This window comes from Melanaphis sacchari, unplaced genomic scaffold (genome assembly GCF_002803265.2).
Source record: "Melanaphis sacchari strain LSU unplaced genomic scaffold, SCAv2.0 Contig118_pilon_pilon, whole genome shotgun sequence".
In the NCBI taxonomy this organism is placed as follows: Eukaryota; Metazoa; Arthropoda; class Insecta; order Hemiptera; family Aphididae; genus Melanaphis; species Melanaphis sacchari.
In genome coordinates, this window is record NW_020270462.1 from 613,861 (window position 1) to 639,335 (window position 25,475).

The 25,475-nt window shown below is 25.5% G+C and overlaps 3 protein-coding genes across 6 annotated transcripts; 2 read left to right on the plus strand and 1 right to left on the minus strand.

Annotated features, from left to right (window-relative positions):
* Window positions 1-3,033: 3,033 nt before the first annotated feature.
* LOC112604034 (E3 ubiquitin-protein ligase RNF8-like) lies at window positions 3,034-9,566 on the plus strand. Its single transcript, XM_025352893.1, has 9 exons — window positions 3,034-3,721; window positions 3,799-3,909; window positions 5,274-5,428; window positions 6,855-6,939; window positions 7,389-7,505; window positions 7,567-7,636; window positions 7,701-7,819; window positions 8,136-8,334; window positions 9,154-9,566. Exons 1-9 carry the CDS (start codon window positions 3,599-3,601, stop codon window positions 9,345-9,347), a joined length of 1,173 nt encoding a protein of 390 aa, XP_025208678.1. The 5' UTR covers window positions 3,034-3,598; the 3' UTR covers window positions 9,348-9,566.
* A 2,792-nt stretch (window positions 9,567-12,358) lies between these two features.
* On the minus strand, window positions 12,359-14,353 carry LOC112604029 (coiled-coil domain-containing protein 186-like). The gene has a single exon (XM_025352884.1). It carries the CDS (start codon window positions 13,957-13,959, stop codon window positions 12,436-12,438), a length of 1,524 nt encoding a protein of 507 aa, XP_025208669.1. The 5' UTR covers window positions 13,960-14,353; the 3' UTR covers window positions 12,359-12,435.
* Window positions 14,354-14,703: 350 nt separating this feature from the next.
* LOC112604030 (E3 ubiquitin-protein ligase RNF8-like) lies at window positions 14,704-23,326 on the plus strand. 4 transcript variants are annotated; one of them, XM_025352889.1, is made up of 9 exons: window positions 14,705-15,061; window positions 15,208-15,431; window positions 16,330-16,464; window positions 16,528-16,623; window positions 16,690-16,904; window positions 17,477-17,699; window positions 17,786-18,018; window positions 22,676-22,739; window positions 23,251-23,326. In XM_025352889.1, exons 2-8 carry the CDS (start codon window positions 15,320-15,322, stop codon window positions 22,691-22,693), a joined length of 1,032 nt encoding a protein of 343 aa, XP_025208674.1. In that variant the 5' UTR covers window positions 14,705-15,061; window positions 15,208-15,319; the 3' UTR covers window positions 22,694-22,739; window positions 23,251-23,326. The 4 variants fall into 4 exon arrangements, with proteins under 4 accessions (XP_025208672.1, XP_025208674.1, XP_025208673.1 ...); XM_025352887.1 differs by lacking the exons at window positions 22,676-22,739; window positions 23,251-23,326 and adding an exon at window positions 18,215-18,288 and having other exon boundaries at window positions 14,704-15,061; window positions 17,786-18,017; XM_025352888.1 differs by lacking the exon at window positions 23,251-23,326 and having other exon boundaries at window positions 14,706-15,061; window positions 22,676-23,010.
* The last annotated feature ends 2,149 nt before the right edge of the window (window positions 23,327-25,475 follow it).

A 25,475-nucleotide genomic window follows, 5' to 3' on the forward strand; every position in this document is an offset into this window, starting at 1 on the left:
AAGTTTGATAATAGATACATTTACTCTAATATTAAAGCGAACAACACAAAATGGATTCTGCTGAATGAAAATTTGGTGTGGCATGAATGTAAGACGGAGATAACATATGCGAGTGCGGCGTCCTCTTAATGATCACAACCATGTGCAATACATTCGTAGTATTTCGTAAAATTGTTCAAAATTTTCGCATAGCAACAGGACGTTCGAGTCAAAAATATAGATACATATTGTTATCTAGGGACTAAGACTTAAGCCGGTTCTTACAATGTTCAATTAAAGTTAACGGACACTTAACCTGCGGAAATCTGCGGGTAAAAAGCCCACTAACCGTCGGTTAACCGTTAACGGGCACTTAACCGGACATTGTAAGAACCGGCCTTAGAATATTTTGTCCAAAATCATAAACATTATAAACTATAATTAGTGTCCGGATTTGTATGCACTCAAAAAGCTTAAAATGGTATATTAATATGCATCAAAAAAACCTTTAAATATGCACTTGATATGCTCTTATTTTTTTAATAATATGCAAAAATATACTCTTACCCAAAATATATGAATTTATTATTTTTTCCATAAATATTAATACAACTTAATATTTTTATTACAGACTGAGACATCAAATTACAACATTAATTTAAGGCCAATAAATATTTAAAAAATAAAGTAGACACTTTAATTAAAAATAAAAATAAAAATGTATTAAATTCTTTTATAACATTTCTTTGGTAAAATTTATGAAAACAAATATAGATACAATGAAGATAATTTATAAAAACACAAATAAAAACATTCTGATTAATAAATAAAAATCGACATTTACTTTTTATAAAAAGAGTTGACAGTAATATTTTTTTCTATCAGTTCAGGTGTCATATTTATCCTTCTATCACTTAATATATGTTTATTTTTATTTATTTAAATTAATATCGAAAGATTACTAGGCGTCATTGAGAGGAACTAGTATTTGTACAAACGAATTTTTTTTTCCACACAATTGACAAAAAATTACAGAACCGTATATGATAAAAATTATGTAGTCTGTTATATTTTACAATGCAATTCATTATTTAATAAAGTTTGAACACTACTGTCATTACTATATATGACTTTTCAGGATTTTGAAATTTACGAATTTACAAAACTCGTAAAATTATTAAACGAATTCGTATATAATATATATGAAATACGTACGAAAAAATTATATCTAAAGACGATTTCCGACTGGCGATTACTGCATGATGATTAAATACCGACTAAAATGCTCGACAGGCGACAACATGAGGCGGCGTGTTTACATAATATAAGACTAAAAACAATAATTATTGCACAAAGGAACTTTATATTTTATATATAGCTGGTCTTCATTGTTGTCGATGACTTCACTACGATAAACGAGATATAATTTCAACAAAAATTATTCAAAAATATAAAAAACAGGAAATAATTTATTTCCCTACAACACCTCACAAACTCCTAAATCTAGTTTCTATGGTGAAATATAAACAAAAATAATTATTGGTATAATGAATTATTATATACAAAATATGCTTGATTATACCAAATTCTTCAAATATGCTCTTATATTATCTAAAATACGTATTAATAAGTAAAATAAACTTTTTTTCTATGCATTCTCTGCTACACTAATAGTTTACATTTCTCATTCCCGTTAAACTGCATACACTCATTATAAATATGTAAATGTATATAAAACTTAAATCCGAACCCCAATCATAATCATCAATAAAAATGCTATAAGTAATTACTTGATCTAGATGTTACGTTTAGAAATCGGAGCATTACAATATTATGTTGATCCATCAAATATCCGGTTCCCAGTGTAAAATTAACTTGTTAGAACCCAACCAATCTGAAAAATTCTGATTATTTTAATGTAAATATAAATAATATTATATGCCTATTTCCTGTTAATATAATAGGAGTAAAATAAAATTAATTCATAACTATTTTTAATACACTTTGTAATCGATCAGTTTAAAAAAAACATATTATTTCAACTAAATTTTGTTTTCTTTAATGAATCACAAAAATAAAATGTATGTGTGTATAAAGTATAAATAAATTAAATTATAACAATCTATTTTAAAAATAAATAATATAATATTATTAATAGTTCATAATATTTATTAATGACTAATGAGTAATTAATTTAATTAAATAATAACATTGCATATTGTCATTTATCTATTTTCTATTGTTGTTGATTAATCTTTATTGTTATTATTTGTTTTTAAATTATTTTAATATATTAATACAAAATATTTTTTTTAATATTCACTTTCTTTACTCGGCTAATAATCGGTATCTGGTCTGTAAGAGAATTTGCTAACAGGAACATAACTCAATAAATACCTAAACCGGCTTAACCTTGTAGAGCTCTGAGCTAGGTACATTTTATTAAATTTCGAATTTATTCTGTGATAGCAAGTTCTGCTTCTGTAATGATGGGACTAGAGAGCCTAGATAATATAATCTAGGCTCTCTAGATGGGACTGTCAGGATTTGTTAATTGTTATCCATGAGTATTTATCAATATAATAATTAATAAATGAGTTATCACTTATCGTGGAGGTATCGAGAACAAAAAACAAACAATTTACTAAAAATCGTTTTGGCAATAATTCTAGATCAAAACTACTTGCTAAAATATAAACGTTTATCAGTAACCGACTTTTTCAACGGTTTAGTTTTATGGTATCTCAGATAATTATGAATGATGTTTTGAGTGTTTTGATGAAGCCGAAGGACAAACGTCAAATAAGTATGTTTCACGATTTAAGATATACTTGGTACTAGGTAGTACATCTTAAATTATGACTTATGGTTATGATATAAATTATGCCTATCAGTATTTTAATTTTCAGTAAACTATCAGCTGCTCAAATATACTTGTTTTCGTTACCTCCACAAAATCTCATTTTTAATGTTTTCGAGAAATTTGACTATTGGAACATGTGGTGTGGTCACACTGAATTTATCACAGCTGATGATGTTACGACGGTTGTATTCAACTACCATTGTAGTCAACTTTACTATAACTTAACTTTTTTTATAGAGTTACTTACAAAGTTACTAATACTAGATTAATCCGTAAAAAGTATTTCGTCAATTTATTGTTTTTAAGAGTACATAATATTATTATGGTGAACGGTGAATGCTATTGATGTATACCGTATCATTGTTACGAGTTACAACTTAAGCTTACAGACTTGCTACTCGATGTTGTGTTCTGTTCTGATGTGACGGATCCAATAAACGTTCGCGTCGTTTTCTTATGAATATTGTTATTTACTAATGTCTTACACACTATTCGTGATTTTTGTATAACCATCTATTATTGAGTATAAAATAATCGACTTGACACGTCTCTTGTGAACGATATATTGTAATGTGTAATTTGAACCAATCACATTTTAATATAAATATATTTAGTAAATCGCGCTTTTTCACTTAAGATTTTCACACCTGCTATCTAGTAGATTGTGTGTGTGCCTATGACTGTTTAAATTAATTTTTATAAAATGTATCCAAAATTCATGGCTCATGCACGTTTAATACATTAGCGTTGTTCACTATGTTAGAAGATATCAAAAACGTAATGAGTTCCAAAAGGCCAAATAGTGATTCAAATGTACAGAATGCATTTATTCAAGAAATAAGAACTGGAAGATTATATGAGGTGAAAATTGACAGTGAAGTAAGTATTGTATCTTCCTGCCATTATTCTGTTTGTTTCTGTTTTTAATTATTACAAAAATTGATCTGTTTAAACAGTTTGTCATTGGACGTGCATTATGCTCCACTGTAGTAATCGGAGAAATATATGTTTCTCGCAGTCAATCCTTTATCAGATATGAAAATGGTCAATATCTCCTTAGGGACAATGTAAGTAAATTTAAGTATCTATAGTTTTTTATGTTTGTTATATTATTTTACTGATATTTGTACTGTATAAGTATACTCCTTGAAATATAGTTAGAATCAGTTGCAGAGGTGTACTGTGGGTAAATAATAAATAATGAAGGGTGTACAGTGATTGGATGATACATTAAGTTGTTAAAATTTACAATTCAATAAACCAAATTTTAATACCATCTATAATTTGCGGCTTATTCTTGAGTCCTCCAAAAATTTTAATAAAAATACAATTGATTCATTCAAAATAGGTAGTAATTTCACTGAATTGGCGACTGTTATAACAATTTCACTAAGAAGATTCATCAAGCATGTTCACCTTTTTTATCTTCAATAATGCAGTTATTCAAAATTTGTTTTTAGAATTTTTAAATTTTTCATATGACTACTTCTTTTTTCTAATGACAAATCTTTCTTTTCTAAAAAATTTTTATGAATCGGTACACAAGTAGTTTTTAAGTTATTTAACTTTGTAGACTAGTAGTTTGATAAATAATTTACCTGATACTAAATCTATTTTATATTTTAGTAATACTATTTTTTGAGGACCATTATTAACATTAACATTTTCTACTCATTTGTATTTTATTAATGAAAAACAATATTATCCACTAAATAATTAACATTAAAAAGAGGAGAGATTTTTTTTTGAAAAACAAAAGTTAATATTACCACAGAACTCTCTTTAAGTTGGACAAAAAAATCCCAAAAGTTATAATTGATTATGGTCTATTTATATTCAAAAATTCCAAAAAAATAGAATTTCAATAAATTAATAATTAAATGAAAAACATGAATTAGAATACTTGGGAAATCATTGTCATCATTAACTATTATATTGTGTATAATAGTTTATAAATTAAAAAAAATAACCAGATGTATTTCTTATTTCAATAAAAATATCCTTTTGAATTATTTTTATTAAATTATCATTTATTAATAGTTACTAACTAGCTAGTGTTTAATTTTATTAAGAGATGCAGTTTCAAAGTCTATTCTGGATTGCCACTTGGGAATCTTACATGAAAAGTGAATTGTCATAAATCAGGTTTTAAACATTTAAGTTTGTAGGCTCCTTACGTAGCTATTATTAAGCTATAGGTATTCATAATTCTTAATGTTTTCTTTTAAGATTAATCAAATATATATATATATATTTTTAATATGCACAATATTATCAATTGTGAGTTTCTATTATTTCAACACAAATTTAATAGTTGAAGATAATGTAGAGTAGAATATAGTGAGTAATAAACAATAGCAAATAACTTACTATAAATCAACAAAAAATCTTGCAATTCTGTTTTCACATTTTAAAATTTTTCTTTTTTCAGAATGCAGGCTGTGGAACATATTTGAATTACAGAAGAATTACAAAAACTGAAGTTCCATTAAAACACGGAGATCTTATTGCATATACTGATAAACCAAGAGTCTGGGATTTTGTATATAAGTTTTGTTTAGTATCAAATCCTAATAAGAAATCCAGGTAAATGAATACTGATTTGTATGTAATAGTGTTAAAGAATACAAATTGATTAAATAATTATTTTTAACTCAAATTTAAAATACTATATCAATAAATATTCTGTATGTATAAAAAAAATAACAATAATTTCAATTAGTGAGCTTATGTGTACCTTATGTATCTTTTAGATTCTGAGTAAAAAATTGATTGCACTGGTAATAAAAAGAAAATGTATTTTATTTTTTTTATCACTTTTTTCTAGTGTCTTTTAGGTAGAAAATTCTATTTTGTAGGTAATTAAAATGATAATATTTCTTTTAATTTTCTTAATATTATACTATAAAAAAGATAATGGAAAATAGGAAATTTAATACCAATTTTGGATAAAATGAATTATTTTATTTTTTTGTTATTTATGATTTGTTTCTATAAAACAAGTTTATTGCTCAGGCAAAAAGCTTAAAAATTTGATAAAAGTTCAGTGTTAGCTTCTTGTATGTTTCTTATGTGCTTGATCAGATAATCACCACCTTTGATATTTAAATGTAAAATAATTTTTTGTTAATTTAAAAACTATTCATCGTATTATTTTGAAACATCCCACTACAGCTGAAATTATTATTTTTATAAACTATGATATTTTCAAATTATTAAGTTATTTTAAGCTATTTATTGCATTTAAAATTTTTAAAAATGTTAAGTTTTTTTTCAATTATAAATAAATTTTAAACTTAGTCAAAAAATATTGAAATTTTAAGGCAAATATCATGTAAATTGTTTAATAGCAATCTAAAAATATCATAAATAAATAGGCATAATTTTTTTAATAATTGTAGTTAATATTTTCAAAAATATGAACATTTTAATCATTTCAAGTTCAAATTTCTTCAAAATTTAGATACTAATTTAAGCAGAACAGGTTATTGATAATATTTTATGAAATAATATTAAAAATGTATTATATTTGTCTTCACCAAAATTTATAATAATAATATACTAATATGTATATTGTATATATTTAATATTTGTCATAAGAAGTAAAACCATAGAGGTTATTTTATAGGGTTTTAGAGTCTTAATTAGAAGATAATATTTGATATTAAGAACTTTTTTCATTTTACTTAACTCATAGTTGTTTATTGTTATATTAAATGTGTTCTAGTGATAAATTATTGCATCAAAAACTTATTCCGAGCAGTTTTGTTAAAATTGCATTTCTTAAAATGTCTTTAGATGTGTGGAGCGGAGAGTGATCAATTTTCTTTATGTTTAGAAAAAATAAAACTTTCTCAATTTTAAATTTTTTAAAACAAATAACATGTAAAAAATTAATATATTGTGAAACTTACAATTTCCTGCATTTACATTCAGAATTTTTGATATTTAAAATATTAAGAGTACTTTTTTTATTTTATGGTGAGATGGTGAGCATGTTTTTTATTTACAGATTAAATGGAGAAAATTCTGCTACAGAGGATTTAAAAAAATTAAAAACCCCATCAATGCATGAGCTTCTGAATCTTGTAAAGGAAGTAAGTATTATTAATTTACTTAAAATAAATTAAAAATTGTGAATATATAGTTGACTAATTTATGTACTCTTTTTCAAATTAACATATATTGTAAAAAATCATACATTTTTTTTTTCTGTGATATTACAACTAAGGTGGTTCCCAAAAAGGACTAATTCTGCTAAGTAGCAAAATTATACATAAAAGTGTATAACTGACCAAAATATTGGATTATTTATTAATAATATATGTTGATTTTCTAATACTCATTAATTATGGATTGTTTTCAATTTAAATTAAATAGTTTTAATGATAATGTGACAGTTTAAATTCATCATATACAAATTTTTCATCTTTGTTCTTGTAAGCCAGCATATATTTTGTATGTGATAAACACCTGTGTATTTTATTTGAACTTTGATAAAAGTAATATATTTGATTATATGAATATTATTTTATTTATTTTTTAGTTAAAAGATGATAATGAAAAGTTCATTAACGATACCAAAATTGAAATGGATAAATTAAATAAAATGATCAAGGATGCAACAGAATTGAATGACAACATGAATAAAGAAATGATTAAAGTACGTAAAATTCATAGTATACTAATGAATGTAAATTAATGAACAAATATTTTTTTTTCAGCTACAAAATAACAATCAAGAGTTGAATAACGAGTTGACTATTTGTCGCGAAAAATGCGCGATGCAAAAAGGTAATATTGTGAAATTATTCTTAAATACTTAAAATGTCATTAAAAATTTGATTTGTTCAAGTAGAATTGTTGGATGTTAAAACTGCACTGAAAGAAGAACCTGTAGAAATATTTAAAAATCAAATCAATAAACTTTTAGAAAATGATTTTCAATGTTCAATTTGTAATGAAGTGATGTATCGGGTATAAACTATTTATTTATTTAGTAATGTTATTATTAAAGCACGGATTTTTATGCACTAAGAAGTATCGAAATAATTTCTAAATTATCTTTATAATATGCAGTAAAAATTATAAAAATATGCAAGAACATTTTTTTTTATTTATTTAAAATTCACAAATTAGACAACTTATAATAATTAAATACTTAAATATAAAAAATATTCACTTTAATATGCAATATATTTCAAGTTTCGTAAAAACAATAAGCGATTACATAGAAATCCGCGCTTTAGCTATTTTCATTATTATATATATTTTTTTAAATATTTTTATAAAGGCAAGTACAGCAAATTGTAATCACTCTTTCTGCGAAAGCTGTCTCAAAAAGTGGTTAACTAAAAGCAAATTTTGTCCTGTTTGCCGGGGTGTTGTGCAGAATATAACTTATTGTCTTGCTTTGGATAATTATATCACAAACATATGTGATGTGCTAGGTGGAACAATAAAGGAACAACGTGTTATTTTAAAACGTGAAAGTAAGAACTTTTAATACATTTTTTCTATTATTATTTTAAGTTTAATATGTTGATAGTATGGCCAATAAAAAATGAGCTGCAATTATCACGCTCCTACAGGCTGTTTTTTCATATTCAGAGATTCTGTTTACAAGCAAATCAACAGCTATTAGCGCTTTTGCATATTTTAAATTTCTACTAGTTTTATGAGTACAACTTTTATTTTAATGCAACTGTTGTCTACAATCCACATTCCAACATTCTGTAAACATTTGACTCATCAGTTGTTTTACAATTACATACGTGTGACCATACCTTTTCATTTGCAAATTGTATTATTGACTTACCTTATAGCATTATAACTGTTGTGTACCTACATGGTTTTTTTTTTAATTTGAATTATTGTTTAGCTTTAATTTATTATTTACATATAGTAATTTTTTATGGCCTAGTTCTGAGGTATCCACTTTCAAACCTTGAATATAATTTTTAGTGCCAAAGCAAGAGCTTTAAAATGCAAACCAGAACTTTATGGTTTTTTTTTCAACAAAATTACAAGGTCATTGTTGTAATGAGTTGTGCAAAATGTACTACTGAATTGAACAACAATTTTGACAGTGAAATTGTTAGAACGATTTCTATGATAAAAACTAGTTTCAATAAGTGCCAAAATATTGTTACATGTTAATCACTGTTTGAAATAATTTTACAAGGAAAAAAATTTGAACTGCCTGATAACATGTAGTAGATGTGATCGTCACAATCACAGCTCACTTTCTGCTGGCTGTATAATAGTGCTGTAATCATGTATTATTCAACATAATATATTATTTGATTTAGGAAGTGGGCATCCACCTCAAATGGCTAAAAGAGGTAGAAGAAGAACAAATACATCAACCCGCTCTAGAAGAGAACCCATATATGATGGCGGTGAAATATCACCAGCTGTGCCTATCAGAAATATCCCTAGGTATCAAATCTACCAACCTAATATTATTGATATTGTAGATCTTACAAATAATACATCTCGATAATGTTATTATTTCATAAAATATTTTGGGCATACTTAAATGATTTTATGTTTTTGATCACTCATTTGTATTTTTAAATCTACTAATTTCATAAGTCAATGAAATCCTAGTGCATTATATTATGATAAGGCACTAATGTTCAAACATTTTTTTTTTCTAAAATAAGTTCTATATTTAATGTAGACCTAAGAATTCATTAGAAACCCTATATTCTTTTGTATTTATATAAAATATTTAATAAAAGTATTCTATAATAAAATATCTTTTTGTTCTTTGTTTTATTAAGAGTCTCACATTATAATAACATACATTAATTAAGTTTCAATTAAATGTAAAATAACTATTTTAAATTTATATTCTTACTTAGTATTTTATTATATTTAGATCTGTGACTGAAACATGTAGTTATTAATTTTCATTTAGATAGATTACCCAAAAAAATCTTTTTTAGTATTACATATTATAATAAATTTAAATATAAATCTTAATTAAGTGATCCAATATTTAATTATGTTTTTTTCTGTTGTACAATTGTATTACGTTCTGTTAAAATGTTTTAAGTTTACTTAAAGATTTTATTTTATACTTTTAAATATCAATAAAATGGGTTGTATGTGTTTTTATCTGATATCCAGAGTTCAATTAAAAATTATTTAAACTATAAATTATTTTATTATTATTTTAAACAGTTATCATCAATATTTATAGTTTAAGTGTTTATTAATGTAATTTTTTTTTTCTTATACTATATCCAAAGTTTATAAGACATATTGTTAATCAACACATTTTTGGTTACTCTGCTACAATACATGAACATATAAATTATAAACTGAAATTAATTTTGATATTTTTAAAATGAAAATAGTGAAATATACTATTCTTTAAATGAGTACATTATAATTTTATTAAAAATAATAAATATCTTTCTCAGTTGTGAGTTATATATATAATTGTATTAAATTTGGTGAGAATCCATAGTAAGATCTGTTGTCCAGTATAATATATATTGTTCATACTTAATCAAGTATTGTATTTGAGATTAAACTTATTTTTATTTTTATAACCATTTGAAACCTGAATATTATCCATTTTCTATTGATTTTTTTTTTGTTAATTTTGACTGAAATAAAAGCTTCTTTACATGTTTTTCTTTTATTTTTATATAATCAATTTAAATTATTACAGTGAAACTATTTAAAAATTCTAATTGAAGATAGGTAATAAGAAAAAAAATATATTTAACAATAATTAATTAAATTGGTATTTATATTTTATTTTATGAAAAATCATGAACGATTATTCAAAAATTTAAAATTTTTTTAAGGCAAACATGTTATATTTACTGATTGAGTTGGTTATTAAAAAAAATATAATCTTGATAAATAAATATCATTAAGGAATCTTTGTTATTTTCATCATACGTCCACATTTAATGGTACCGAGTGAAACTAAAAAAAAAAAATATAACTAGATAGTAACATCTAATTTTAGATAACATTTTTCTTGAAATCTTCAATTAATAATTACTTGCATAATGTTTGATTGTCTGGTATGTACCTGTTTAAAAATTTAATAAATTGTGATTATAGCACAGCTAGATAGTTATTGCCTTTATCGGCTTTATCGGTGGCTAGTCAATAGTTACTACTAGAGTGTGCCCTAAGAATATGACTTGACAAATATATTTATATTTGATATTTGTAATCTTAAAACTGATATAATTAATATTTTTACTTCTTGTCGCATGTCAAAATATATTGTACTTAAAATATGAACACAAAAATTATACTCTTAAATCCAGTGAGTATACATTTTATTATTATAATTTTTTAAAGATTTCATCTATCAAAGCTAGAATTTTATCTTTAATGATAGACGATGCAGTGCAATGTCAATTTGCAAACCTTAATTCTGCTAAATAAATAATTAATAATTATTATTTATGTTTTTAAAAATGTATAAATTATTGGTATTTGGTAGCTATTTTATAATCAATATGTGACTAAAAATTCACAATATCAGGTTAATAAAAGGGCTGTTAAATTATATTAATGGTTAAAAACTCTTGGTACAATACAATTGTGCATAAAGCTTATATTTTCTCTATCTTAAACTATTTATGTTTAATAATAAACCAATCTGTAATTTGTAAGAATTTAACAGGTTTGTTAAATAGCAAGATATACTTATGTAGAGCACAAAAAATTATTTTTATAAAACAAAATATAATATTTAACAATAAAAGATGAATAATGTGTGTGCTTGAATTTTAATAACTAATTTTGGCTTTTGAAGATAATACACATTGATTGTGTAATACCATAGTTCACATTAACTATGTTTTTTAAACAATTATTTAGGTGTTAGTTTCTTAATAGTTTTCGGTAATAATTATTTCATTAAATTATAATTATATTTCATGTAAATAGATGTTATTTTCAAATGTAACCACAATTACAACATCACAATTGGGTTATTGATTTTTTAATTCTAAATTGTATTATATCCTGCTTGAAGTTTGAATTCCTTGTTGATTTTCACTGAAAAATTTAAAGATCTATCGATATAATATAAAACTATACTTAAATGCATTGTTTGACTGATTAAATATTATTATTTAACTGACATTTTGTTTGTAGAAAATTTATAAAATAACATATTTGAAATTTGATGAACTCTAGAAAACAATGTACAAATCAAAAAACAAACAGCTGTTTAATACTGATTATAATAAACACACTATACATGATTTGCTAAACCAAATCATAAATTAATGCCCATGACAGCAAGGTGATATTTTTTTTCTTGTACGTACATGATGAATTGAAAATATTTTTACTGAGGTTACTAGGCATAAAAGTTAAATGTCACATCAAACTAAAGATTTTAGTTTAAAATATACAATATATTTTTTATTTATGTAATAAAGAGTAACAATGTTCACAGTAATGATAATAAATAATAATTTAATAAGACTAGATTAAATACTTTGAATGTATTAAAGTTAAAATCAATAATGAATACTTATAAATTAGTACAGATGTACAGTGTTAATGTTTTAAGTTGTCGACTGTTGATAGTATATATATTGTCAGTAACGTTCTGGTTTCTGTTCACTTAGACTCGGCACTAGGCCATTCTTGCCACCAGATATACCATGTTTTTGCATAATACTACTTTTTTTTTTTAATTCACATAGCAAATGCTTGTTATGGTCTTCTACAAAATCTAGTTTTTCACATATCCTTGCATTTTCTTGCTGCAGTTTAACCATCTTGTCTAAAACCATTTTCATTTCAACAGAGGTATCAACAATGTTTTTTTTCTGTAACTCTTTGGTCAACTCGGACACAGTAGTTTTAAATTTTCGTTTAGAAACATGCAAATCATCTTGAGTGCATTCCAATGTGGTTTTTAAGTCTGCAATCATTTGCATTTTATGCGCCAAATGGTTTGCTAGTTCTTTTTTGTCAAGGTTGTAAAGCTCTTTTTCTTTTTCCATACTGTCCTCTTGTGATTTGAAAGCAATCTTGAGATCATTATTTTTTTGTTTCAATATATCACAGTCGTTTTTTAATTTTTCTAAAGCTGTTTGTAAATTTAAGCATTCTGACTGCAGTGATGCATTGCGGGAACTTAAACTTTCAGTGAACATAAGCAATTCATTGGTTTTGATTTCACAACTTTGTGTGTAAGTTTTAAGATCAATATTTTCATTTTCCAAAGAATTTACAGTACAAGTACATTTGGTTAATTTATTGTTCAAATCTTCGATAACACTTTTTAATTTGTTCATCTCTTTAAGTTGTTGCTCTGAACATTGCTTCAAATCCAAATATATTCTACTATTCAGTATTATTTTTTCTAAATTACTTTCTTCATTAAATGATTCATTTTGTTTGGTCAATAATTCCAATCTATTTTGCAGTTCTTGAATTTCTTGTAGTAATTTACTTTCTGTTTCATGAGAACACTTTGATTCATGTTCATACTTGGTTTTCCAGAATTCCAAGTCTTTTGAAATTTTTGACTTTTCATCTTTGAGCAAGTCAATTACAACCTTGTATTCCTTGATTTCTTTGTTCTTTGTTTCTAATACGGTTGTACAATTAGCCATATCTTTACAGTTGGCTTTCAACCTTGAAATTTGCTTGTCCTTATCCTTTAGGTTATCCATAAGTTTTTTCTTTTCTGTATTTAGATCCAGAATTTCCTTTTCTTTAAGTACATAGCGCATAAATGCCGCTTCCTTCTCATGCTTGGCAGTGTCATACATTTTCTTTGATGACTGTAACTGTGATTGCAAATCGCTGACGTCCGTCAGGTACTTGTGCTCATTGATGGCTAACTGGCGTTGATAATAATCGAGCTCATCTCGTTGCTGTCGAACGACGTCGCTGAGTACTTTCTGTTGATCTTCACTGGGTACTTGCAGTTGGTCTTCACTGGGTACTTCTAGTTGGTCATTACCGGGTACTTCAAGTCGGTTTACGACGGACATGCAAGTTTTTTCTTCCTCCTCGTCATCATCCACTACCTGGATGTTGTCGACACGATCACTATTTTCTGTCGTTTTTGACGGCGGAGAATCGTTCGCAATCTCCGGAATTTCCATGATTGCTCAACGGACAACAGCTACCGACAACGGTCACAACAGCTGCGTGACGTGTTAACGGAGCACGTCATCATCGTCGGTAAGCCATCAGTCTAGTAATGAATCCTTCTATTGTCGAACACTCGGAAAAACAGTTGTAGAAAGAGGAGAAACAAACTATGAACAAAAATTGAACGCCAACAAAATTCGACGTTTTATGTAGGATTAAAGGTAAATCACAAATCGTGATTGAACCGAATTTCCTAGTTTTTGAAGTGCGAAAATGAGTTACAGAATACAGACTTACAGTACGTTCAGTAACTAGGCAACGGAACTGCAGAGTGCAGCAGAAGTAGACGTGAATCGTATAGTAAATATTGTTCATACAATCAAAATTCACGAGCGCGCGAGCTCCGGTATCCGATAACGGCGAGCGATAACGCTTCGACGCGGCAGAACTGCTGATAACGCAGAGGATGTCACTTGGTAATCTCGTCCGTGATCCACGACCGCGGTTGCTTGGTTTATAGTCATGCAGCGTCCGTGACCGATTTTTTTTTTTTTATGGTGGTCACACTCGCCCCACGAGAACATTATTATAGAGCTTCAGCCGACCAACATTGCGGCCGGTCGGTCAGCGTGCTCCCCACCACTCGAAGATAGCGAACCGTCAGACAACATTGCGCGTGCACAGGTCCCGAAGACACGCCTCCAGCCTCCCAAACCATTCGCAATCCGCGTCGAGACTAGAGCGTAACTGCGCATAAGCCACGTATTCGTTTGTCGCGCAACCGCTGTCGCCGGCCGGGAGAGAGAATTCCGTATTCCGTAGAACATATTGCATAGATTCGGGACCGCTCCGCTCAGCCACCGCCGCGCCACCGATCGTCGTTGGTTTGCTGATCGGCGATCACCATTATTCGTTCATCGATCACTGTTCACTGTTCGGTCGACGGTCGTCGCTCACTCGTCTCTTTCCCGTCTCCTGTTTGCCGTATGCTGCGGTAGCGTAACTATCTCCTAAAACGAACCGCCGTTTGGTTTTCCGCGTTTTGTCGGTACCGTCAACCTCCCGATTCGGGTCTTTATCTCAGCGACCCGCGCCGCCGGTACGACCACAGATGTAAGTAATTTGTCCGCTACGCGACATCCCTGTCCCCTTCTATCGGCGCGGTGATCACGGTCGAATCGTCTCCGGCCGACTTATCGCGCGCGTTTCTCAACAAACACGATTTTGTCGGTTTCTGATTACCCCTTTTCTCGTTTCAGCATCCCACAATACTGCGGTTGGATGACTAAGACTTCGTTACAAACTTGAGCAGCGACGTACGCGGACTTGAAAATAAAAACAACAACAGCTTAAGACTATTATACGTCTACCATGGCTTCACCGTGTTTATATTTCATGAGAGGATCATGTCGATTTGGCAACCGTTGCTGGAACTCTCACGATCTGGGATCCGCCCGTTCTCAAAGTTCTTTGCAATATCAATGTAAGTAATCCGCCGCACGCGTAATACCCCTGTTCAACGACAACTTTATGTGTTGTACCTGTTTTGTGTGTTCCTCTCTTAAAGTCATTGTCGATGACTGTTGTTTTGTATTTTTTACTCGCTTTTCACCAAAGTTATTTTATTGTCATCGTAAATTTCGATAATATTTATTTGGTCTATTTTTTTCCCATTTATTTGTAGATTTCGAAAATAATTTTGAACTTGTAAAGCATACAAAAATCATTAAAGAGTTCTTTCAGTTCAAATTTAATTTTGCTATCTCAAATTTGTTCCTTACAAGCTTTTTAATCAATAATTTTATTATCTCTTCTGTCCGATGTGTATACTTCAAAATTATTAATTAAATTACTATATTTTTTTTTTTAATCAAAAAAATTAATTCCAAATTACACTCAATAAAATCTACCATTGGCAGTGTTCTGATATTATAAATAAGAACTCAACATATTAACTTATTTAAAGGAAACTTAAAAAATATTTGAATCTTTTTTGCATCTAAAATTGTAGTTAAATAACTTATGTATTATCTATATTTTTATCCTAGGAGCATAACTAAAAATTAAATGATAGTGATTCAAAATTTATGTTGCAATTTTTTTTTTTTTGGCTGTTAAATATTTTTAGCTTCGTTTTTACCTAATAAGCAATTGTCTAAATTCTTTACTTCAGGATTGCATAGAAAGTATAGATTCTCATTTGAATTTCTTAAATTCACTTCCAAATACCTCCTCCTCCTAAAATATTGAATAAATATATAAAAATTACTATTCATTTTAGATATTTCTGAACAAAAAAAAGTTTCTTATTAAACATTTTAAATTATCTTCTATAAAAGTTTACAATTTTTTAATATATTATTATATATTTGTTTTTATAGTAGATTCCTCTGATGATGAACTGAGCTTGCCTGTGGTGATATTGAGAGATTATACTTCTCCATCGACTTCTTCACCAAGTAGTAGTGCTTCTAGGCCTAGACAAAGAAATCAAGTTCCTCCCAATTCAGCAAAAAAGTATGATATATTTATTTTTTCTTAGTTATTTTTGTCTTTTACTAAAAAATCATATTAATTTTAGCCATCTGAAACTGATAAAACTGAAAAAACTGAAAAAACTGATAAAACAGATAAAACAGATGAAACGGTATCACAAGATAAGTGGAGTTTACAAAGTAATTAATTTTTTTTTACCGTATAAATAATTTTTTATCAAATAATTTTTAAAATATTGCTTTTAGATAATAATACTGGAGAGACAAGAGAAGGTACACCTGATAGTGTCCTAGTAGAAACAGTAAAAAAATTAAATGAAGCTGAAAATTTAGTAATATCACTTCGCCAACAGCTACGTATTAAGAATGATGGAGACAATTTCTCTTGGGTTGAACATCAAATAGAACAATGTATTGAAAGTGATCTGCAATGTAACATATGTTACGAAATGTTTATCAAGGTAATAATGCTTAATAAAATAGACAATAATTAATTACTTTTTATGTTTTCATTACTTAGAATCTTAGATATTTTTCAATTAACATATTTAAATTTTTTATTTTTAAATATATTTATTATTATTTATTCTAGTCATTGTTATAATGTAAAATTTAAAAATACATTATAATACCTAACCCATATTTTTTAACTTAATATTACTATTTTATAACAGTAAATTATACATTTTGAAGAATTCATATCACTTAATCCTTATTTTTTTTTTGTTTGATTATAAATAGACCTATTATTAATTAGTAAATTTAAAGGTAAGAATATTATTATCCAGGATCTCATTAAACTATTTACATATTTTTAAAATATAAGAATTCTTTATGTGACTGGATCAATAAACCTGGACCTTTAAATTTGATATTAGATCAATTCAATCTAATATTAAAAATGTTAGTTAAATAGATAATTTACGTATAATTTTATAAAATCCATTTCAATATCATCACATTCAAATCAAGAGTTTTTTTTAATATTATTTTTTCATTATTAATAGCAGATAATTTTTTTTTTTTTTTGCAGCCAACTGTGCTAAATTGCACTCATACATTTTGTCAATATTGCATAGAGTCATGGACCCGAAGAGTTAATCACTGCCCAACATGTCGAGTTTATGTTAAAAATAGATCATACTGTCTAACTTTAGATACCTATTTGGATAAAATATCTGATTGTTTACCAGAAGAAGTAAAAGTGAGGCGAGAATCTTTAAAAATTGAACGTAACAATAACAGAACTAATAGAGGTAATGAATTGTATTAATATAATATATGAATAAGTAATATTTATTTTATTTTTTATTATTTATTATAATAATAATTAATATTGCAGTGGAGATGGATAGAAATCGAAGTAATAATAGGAGGAGAAGAAATAATAGAAACAACCAATCTATGCGTTCAGCTTTAGGCGCATTATGGGGTGAACGAGATCGAGATGGTGCTGAATGGAATATTGCATTGGAAGAAGCATTATTTGATCCAATACACCTAGGTGGTCCAACTGATAGAAGATACGAAGTAGAAGACTGGGATGATTTGTCTGATAGCACCTTAGATGACAGGTATTATAAACAATTATCTTATAATAATTAGATTAAAACTAGGCTTAATCTCTGAATAAGTAGTTCTTTTGGTATATCTAGTCATGTGCAAATTATTAAGAACATTGAAAATTCTTACATTAATTTACTAGAAAAAATTTTAATAGTATTATCATAATTTTGGTAGTTAAGACTAACAGATATTATTTATTTGAAAGGTGGATAACTTTGAAATGTGCACAAATGGAGTAAGATTTCTTTTTTATTATTATACCACAAATTACATATTGTTTCTATACATTTTTTATTAGATCATATCTATAATATATGGATGTGTTATTATTTGAGATATTTATTTATTGTTGATAATCAATAACTATAACTTCGACCACTATTTATTCATTTTTGAAAGTAGTGACTTGGGACTGGATTTTAATATCTTTTAATTATCAAAAATGCATGTGGACATTAATATACTACAATATAAATTGATAGTTATATTACTTTATGATTATTAAAATAGTCAAGACTCATCCTTTTGCAAATTAAGTTCATAATGGAAATAAAATAGATAAATTGATCAGGTGATAAAAAAACAAATTTTAATATTTAAAACTATATTAAGTTTTTCTTTATCCCATATTTTTTTAAAAAAATATGCTCTACATTTGTTTAGTATTAGAATGATCTTTTTAGTTTAGAAAGTATTTTGTTCAGATAGAAAAAATATGCCAATACTTTGAAATCTGAACCCTATTAGTCACATTATTTAATAATGTATTATAACATGGAGGTTGTAGTAGTTATATAAAGTTAAGTTCTAGAATAATATTTGATTTTATTTACTATCAAAAATATGAATTTGAAAATTTATATGGGATATTTTTTTATTGCTTAACTTAATATTATTTTACTTAAAAATTGATTAGCTTACAAGTATTCAATTTGAAAATATATATCTGCACAAAATCATCTACTTTACCATTTATGTAGTCTATAACTAAAGAATTATAAGTTCATAGTAATTTATAATGTTTCTCTGTGTTGAATATATTACAAAACTTCACTTGCAGTCTTATTCTGTTTAAAAATCTGTTTTTATACAATACAGTAAAATTAACATATTGTGGATTACTGTGATCATTATTTGTTTTTTGTGGTAATGCTATAATATTTATTATTATTTTAATACATATAACCATTAAATTCATAATGCATTTTAATAAATTCTAATAAGAGCTCTTATTTGCGTGGAGATATATTAATTTCAAAGATGGATATATACAATACAAATAATATTAAATTTTAAGTATATATGTATTAATTTTAAATGATTTAAACCGTAACAAAATAATCTTACTATTTTAACATTAATATAGCAATAATTAGCTTCTAATAAATGAAAATAATTATCCTTTCAATATCTATATAATGTGCAAAATTTATTTTCTTATTATTAAAATATAATCAAATTACATAAGCATTATGAAAGTTAAAATTATTATTGCAATTTTAATTTTTGAATCAATCAATTGTATGTTTTTATAAAGATTTTCCTTCTAAAATTAAATATCTTTAAAATTTATCATACATGGTCTGGTAAAGAGGTATGAAATTCTTCAATAATCATTAATTAAAAAATTATGTAAATTTATAATATCTGCTATTTTGTACCTATATAAAAACTGAGTTAAAAGGTCTTAAACATTTTTTCTGTGTGTGTCGTATCTCATGTAATATAATAACTTCCACATTTAAAACTGATTTATTTTAGGTTAAAAGAATTTATTATAATTATACTTCCTATGCACTGGTTAGATAATATTTTATATTTTTAAACTTTGATAATTTTTTAAAAATAGAAAATATCAAAAAAATGTTGGAATCGAAAAAATATATTAAGGAGGTCCTCAATATTGAAATTTAGACTATGAAATATTTTAAGGGTGATTTGACGATCAAGAAGCCTCTCGGCCTCCTTATGTAGTATACACCTTGAAAAATATATTGATCACAGTTCCAAAACAACTGAAATGGGATCCACTTCTATCCTTTTCCCTGTTCTGTTCTTTATTTCTACTCCTTAATTTATTCTCATTTAAAAATTTCTAAATTTTCCTGCCGTATGCTGTATTTAAATTTAAATTATTTTTATCTCTCTTGAATTAAAGAAAATATTAACTTCCTTGTTAGGTATTTACATTCTTAAAATTAATTATTATTTTAAGTTTAATAACTTTTCAATAGCTTCACATTTTTCTATATTAAAATTATGTATGATATTTAAATTTAATTTTCCATGTTAATAAAATTATTAATTTTTATTAACTATGTACTTTAATTTACTTATTGTAAATGTTTAAATTGTGGGTACATTTTATTATGTAAATATAAAATTAAGCAACAGCTTTTATTTTGTATTTACGTATTGCTATAGTAACTAAAACACATTTCCTGTGTATCATATTTAAGTATACTTGTATGAAAACATACTTTTAAAAATTGAAAAATTAAAATATCAATGTAAAAACATATGTAATGCTGACCAAATAGTATATTTAATAACTAAGTACATGATGCCAATTGATATCATTCAGCATATTTAAACAATATTAAACAGCCCCCCATTCAGTGAAAACAATTTTATGGAAAACATGAATTTAAAAATGTTATGTTTTGAATTATTCATAATATAAAGAATATGTTATAAATTGCCTACATAATTTGCTAAAATGTTATTAAATTTTGATGGATGTTGAATTATATAGATTTTATAGGTTATTTATTGATACTTTTAGGAACTGTAGCATTTTTATGAGAATCTCATACCTATATGTGTAATCTTTGTCTTAATTATAAGAAAGTAAAATGAATTAGTTGACTTATTATCAAATTACTATCAAGTATATCATCTATGTTTTTACAATATTTTAATTTTTAATGTGTATGTAAAATATTACGAAAAAAAATACAAATAATGTTCATTTTTTAGAATTTGAAAATAAGTTATTTCACTTAAATATTAGAGCCAATTACACAAAATTAAGTTTATAAATATTTTTGTTGATCAAATAATTTGTTTTCCTAATCAAATTATAGATTATAATTTTTGTAGATATTTTATTTTGATAGTTCAAACAATTATAAAGAGTAAAACTAATAAATGCACCTTCCAAAAATTAAAAATTATAAACTTTAATGTTCAAAAATTAAGTTCATTAAATTATAGTTGGATGTTATTAGTTGTTCATTGAAGCAAAAATATATATTTGAAATAATGTTTTAATAAAATAAATGTGGCAATGTAGAGCCTTGTTTAAATTTAAAAAACTGACCAAGCAATTTTAGGATTGTGCTTTTATTGTATTCGAAATCTATTTGATTTTAATGCTTAGAAGATTATTTATGACTTAAACAAACTGAAATATGTTGTTTTTTCAGTATATTTTATTTAATATCTATTCGTATGTTTTTTTTTCCGGTCTTCAGTCATGAGTACATTTGTTCTTATTGTGACAATATGGGACACTCAGCTTCCAACTGCCCCATATCCATAATGGAGGAGGCTGATCATATATGGTAGAGCTAACCACTTTTTTCTACTATCCCGTTATTTATACTTGCGTTGAAGACACATTTCCCTAATACACTTTTTGCTGGGACTATTTATATATATATATATTATATTATACTTGTAATGTAATTGTTTTGATTATTAGTAGTAGTTTATGTCATAAATCGGGGTAAACTTGTTTCATTCATATGTCTTCAACTTATAATTGTTAATTGTTCAACTAAGATAATCGATTTATAGAATTTATGTATATTTTTTTTTTTCGTTCGTATAATCCGGGTCATTATAATAATATAATATCAAATAAATTAAAATATATTTTTTTTTTTTTATTATAATTAAGTTTTTTTTTTTTTTTTTTTTTTTTATTATAAATCATGGATTAATAATATTACTATGTAAGGTAATTATACTATTGAAATTAATTTGTAAGATTATTTTATTTATTTTCTGATTATAATGCTTAATAGATTTATATACCTATTCATAATTAAACAAATATCTTAAATTGTATATGTTCTTTTACATAACACGACACTTATATTAACGAGCACAATAAGCTTTCAATGGTAAAATCTTAATTGTAGGTTTGAACACTGCATTATTTATAAATATAATAACATTTAGTAAGCTAAATTTATGAATTATATTAAATTTAAGATAACCCTAATAGTTAGTTATACTAAATATGAAAGGATATTCAATCGTCTTTGAATGAAAATATTTATTTGTATCTTATACATATGGATATATGTTTGCACAATTTTGCTATAACCTTAATACTTATTTCAATATTTATGTCAATATGCATTAAATTTAAACAATAAAAAAATTAATATTATATTTTGACAAGTTATGAAGCTAAATCATTATAATACTCTGGTTGAAAGTCAAAATTCTGAATACATTTTTAAAATATTTTATAACATTTGTATTCATGTGCTTTTATATCAAAAAAACTAATTTTTCGATCTGTAATGAATTATGATAACTCATAAATCAGTTAACATAATATTCTAGCAGAATTAGATGTTAATATTAATCACAAAACAATATTAAAAAATTGATTTCTTACATTATTACAATTTTTATAAATGTTTCAGGTTTTTTTGCTTTTGAATAACTGACTTGGAAATCAAATATCAATTGATTTGATGTATATGATTATGGTATGATATATACTTTACAAAACTACTATTAAAATCCAATGTTATTGAAGTAACAACCAGTTACGTGCCTAGACTTAATAATTAATTTTTAAATAATGTTTATTTTTATCTTCCTGTTTTGTATGCATTAGGTCATTTTTGTGTAATTGTAACTTAATTATCATATTTTTTTTTTCTAATATCTATTCTACAGCTGTTGTATCACTAGTAGAATTATTTTGTATTGCTTTTGACGCTATTTAAACATTAAATTAAGTTTTTATTTTAACAGAAAAAAAATTTTTTCCTCTGTTTTATTTTCAACATATGTTTAAAAATTAAAGATAACTCCTCTATTATTGTTCTAATTATTTTCAGAAAAATTATCATTGATTTATATTTTTTTTTTTTTTTTTTTTATATTAATTAGATTTGTTTAGTTGTTAGTTTTATACATATCTTTTGAGGGTGGTAACAAGTTATCAATTTTTGTAACTTATTATTGTTTTTATTATTTTTGTTTGTTTTTTAGAGACACACAATGGAAATGTCTAACGAAACCAATTTTAGAACTATTTTATTGTAAAATACCCTTTATTTTAAATATTATTCAGCTGATAATACACAAATATGATGTGATGCGTAATAAAGATAATACATACATGATTTAACTATAAAATGGACTTATAATTATTAAATTTATCACATTTGTATCAGTGTTGGTTGAATAACTGCACTTAAAGAATAGATAATATTCTTTATATTACTTATGCTATTTTTTTACTATTCATTCAAATTTTAACCAATTGGTTATTATTTATTAATTATAAGTTATAAGTAAAAACTTATATTAGTATTAAGTATTTACTATTTAGGTACCATACTAATATTTAGGTTTTGATTTTTTTTTTAAATTTCAAAAGACAAATATGATTTAATCATTTTCCAGCAAATGTCTTTGTCGCCAACCTAAGCACTCCAAAATTGTAAAAATTCTATTTAACACTATTTTAAGTTCTCTTAAAATAATTTTCTCTGATGTGTTATTATTTTATAAACTCATTGGTCTTCATTCATAACATATTCCTAGTGAATTATGACCAAAAACCTGTATTATAATGTTTTTCTCTTACTTTATTATTTTAATGTCTTAATTATTAAATTGCAATGCGACGATTGATGTATTTTGAGCAAAATGACTTAAAAAAATTTAGGCACTATGTTTACGATCCGATGTACACTTATGAATGATGGTAAAAATATTACCTCATCAATCTAATTTTATTTTATTTGTTATGGTAGAAAATATTATGATTGCACATTAATTTATTATATAGATCATTGAATAACAATGCCTTTATTGAGTAAATGAGTTATATTATTTTATTTTCTATTTATTGTGTATAAATAGAAAAATTTTAGTACGATTAATTCAATAATTATAGTTCATTTAATAAGTAATAATCACTTAATAATGGCAATCTGATTTATGTTACAAAAAATATATATTTTTTATCTACACGTATTATAGAAATATGATTTGGTAAATCTCAGCTAATGTATGTGTCGCCAACTAGCTATTCTGCAATATTGATTTATATAAAGTAAGTTTAAGTTACATAATTTCATAACACTCATAAAATTGTCCATTATATTTGTTTTGGTGTTTCTAATAACAAAAAATACTTCTCAATCCTTTCCAACGCTATATTTTAAGTTTTTTTTAATAAAATAAAATAATTATAATCCAATTTAAATTATATTCCTAAATGTTATTTGAAATAAACATATTGACAATGTCAATGAGTGTTTTATTTAATAATCTGTGAATATTTAAATCTTTCACCAATATCAATCTCATGTAACATTTTTCCTTATTTAAAAAAAAATGTATTTCAAATGAAACATTTTAACTCTGCCACTTCTATAGTAGTAGCACGGAATAAAATATGTAATAAATTATTCTGTGATAGTAGTAGTAGCAACAGGAATGGTATTTGCACTTTCTGTAATCACATATGTGACGCTTGTTTATTTACCACATACAGAATGGAAATTTCTTATTAAAAAAGTTACCTCATAAATGAGTGCAGAATGGCCAAGTAGTTACATTTTAATAGAATAAGCAAAAGGTGAAGTATTATATTATTCTCATGCTAATTTGATCTAATTTAATATACATTATAAACATTTATAGACACTGGTCATTGCTGTCTCTTCCACCAAAAAATCTTTAATACATAGTTTCAAACTCTATCAATTTACTTTTAAACAAATACCTTATATTATTTGTACTATTAAGAATTTAGACCTATAGATTACATTATTACATCAATTCAAAGTCTCTACAGGAAAATACAGCTAACAAAGTACTAAAATACTGTTATTCTATAACCTGTCTATGTCATGGAAAAAATGGCATTCAATAAAATTATGTATTGAAAAATTCAATGGAAAACTTGTTTACTCACCAACATTTTAATACTTGCGTTTGATTATAAATAAGTTAAAATAAAAGGATTAATAATAGTCTAGTGAATTTAATACATTAGTGCTTACTAGTAGTAATGTCATGAAGAAAGTAAAAACAAGGATTAAATGTACTTAAAAATTTAAGATGTTAATTAAAAAAATTAATTTGGTTGAAATCATAAAGCATCATTATAGGAACAAATTAAAGTGTGCAACAGAAAACATTTGCTAAAGCAACAAAAAAAAATGATATCTTTCAGTCAAAAAATTATTTTGTAAAATGAA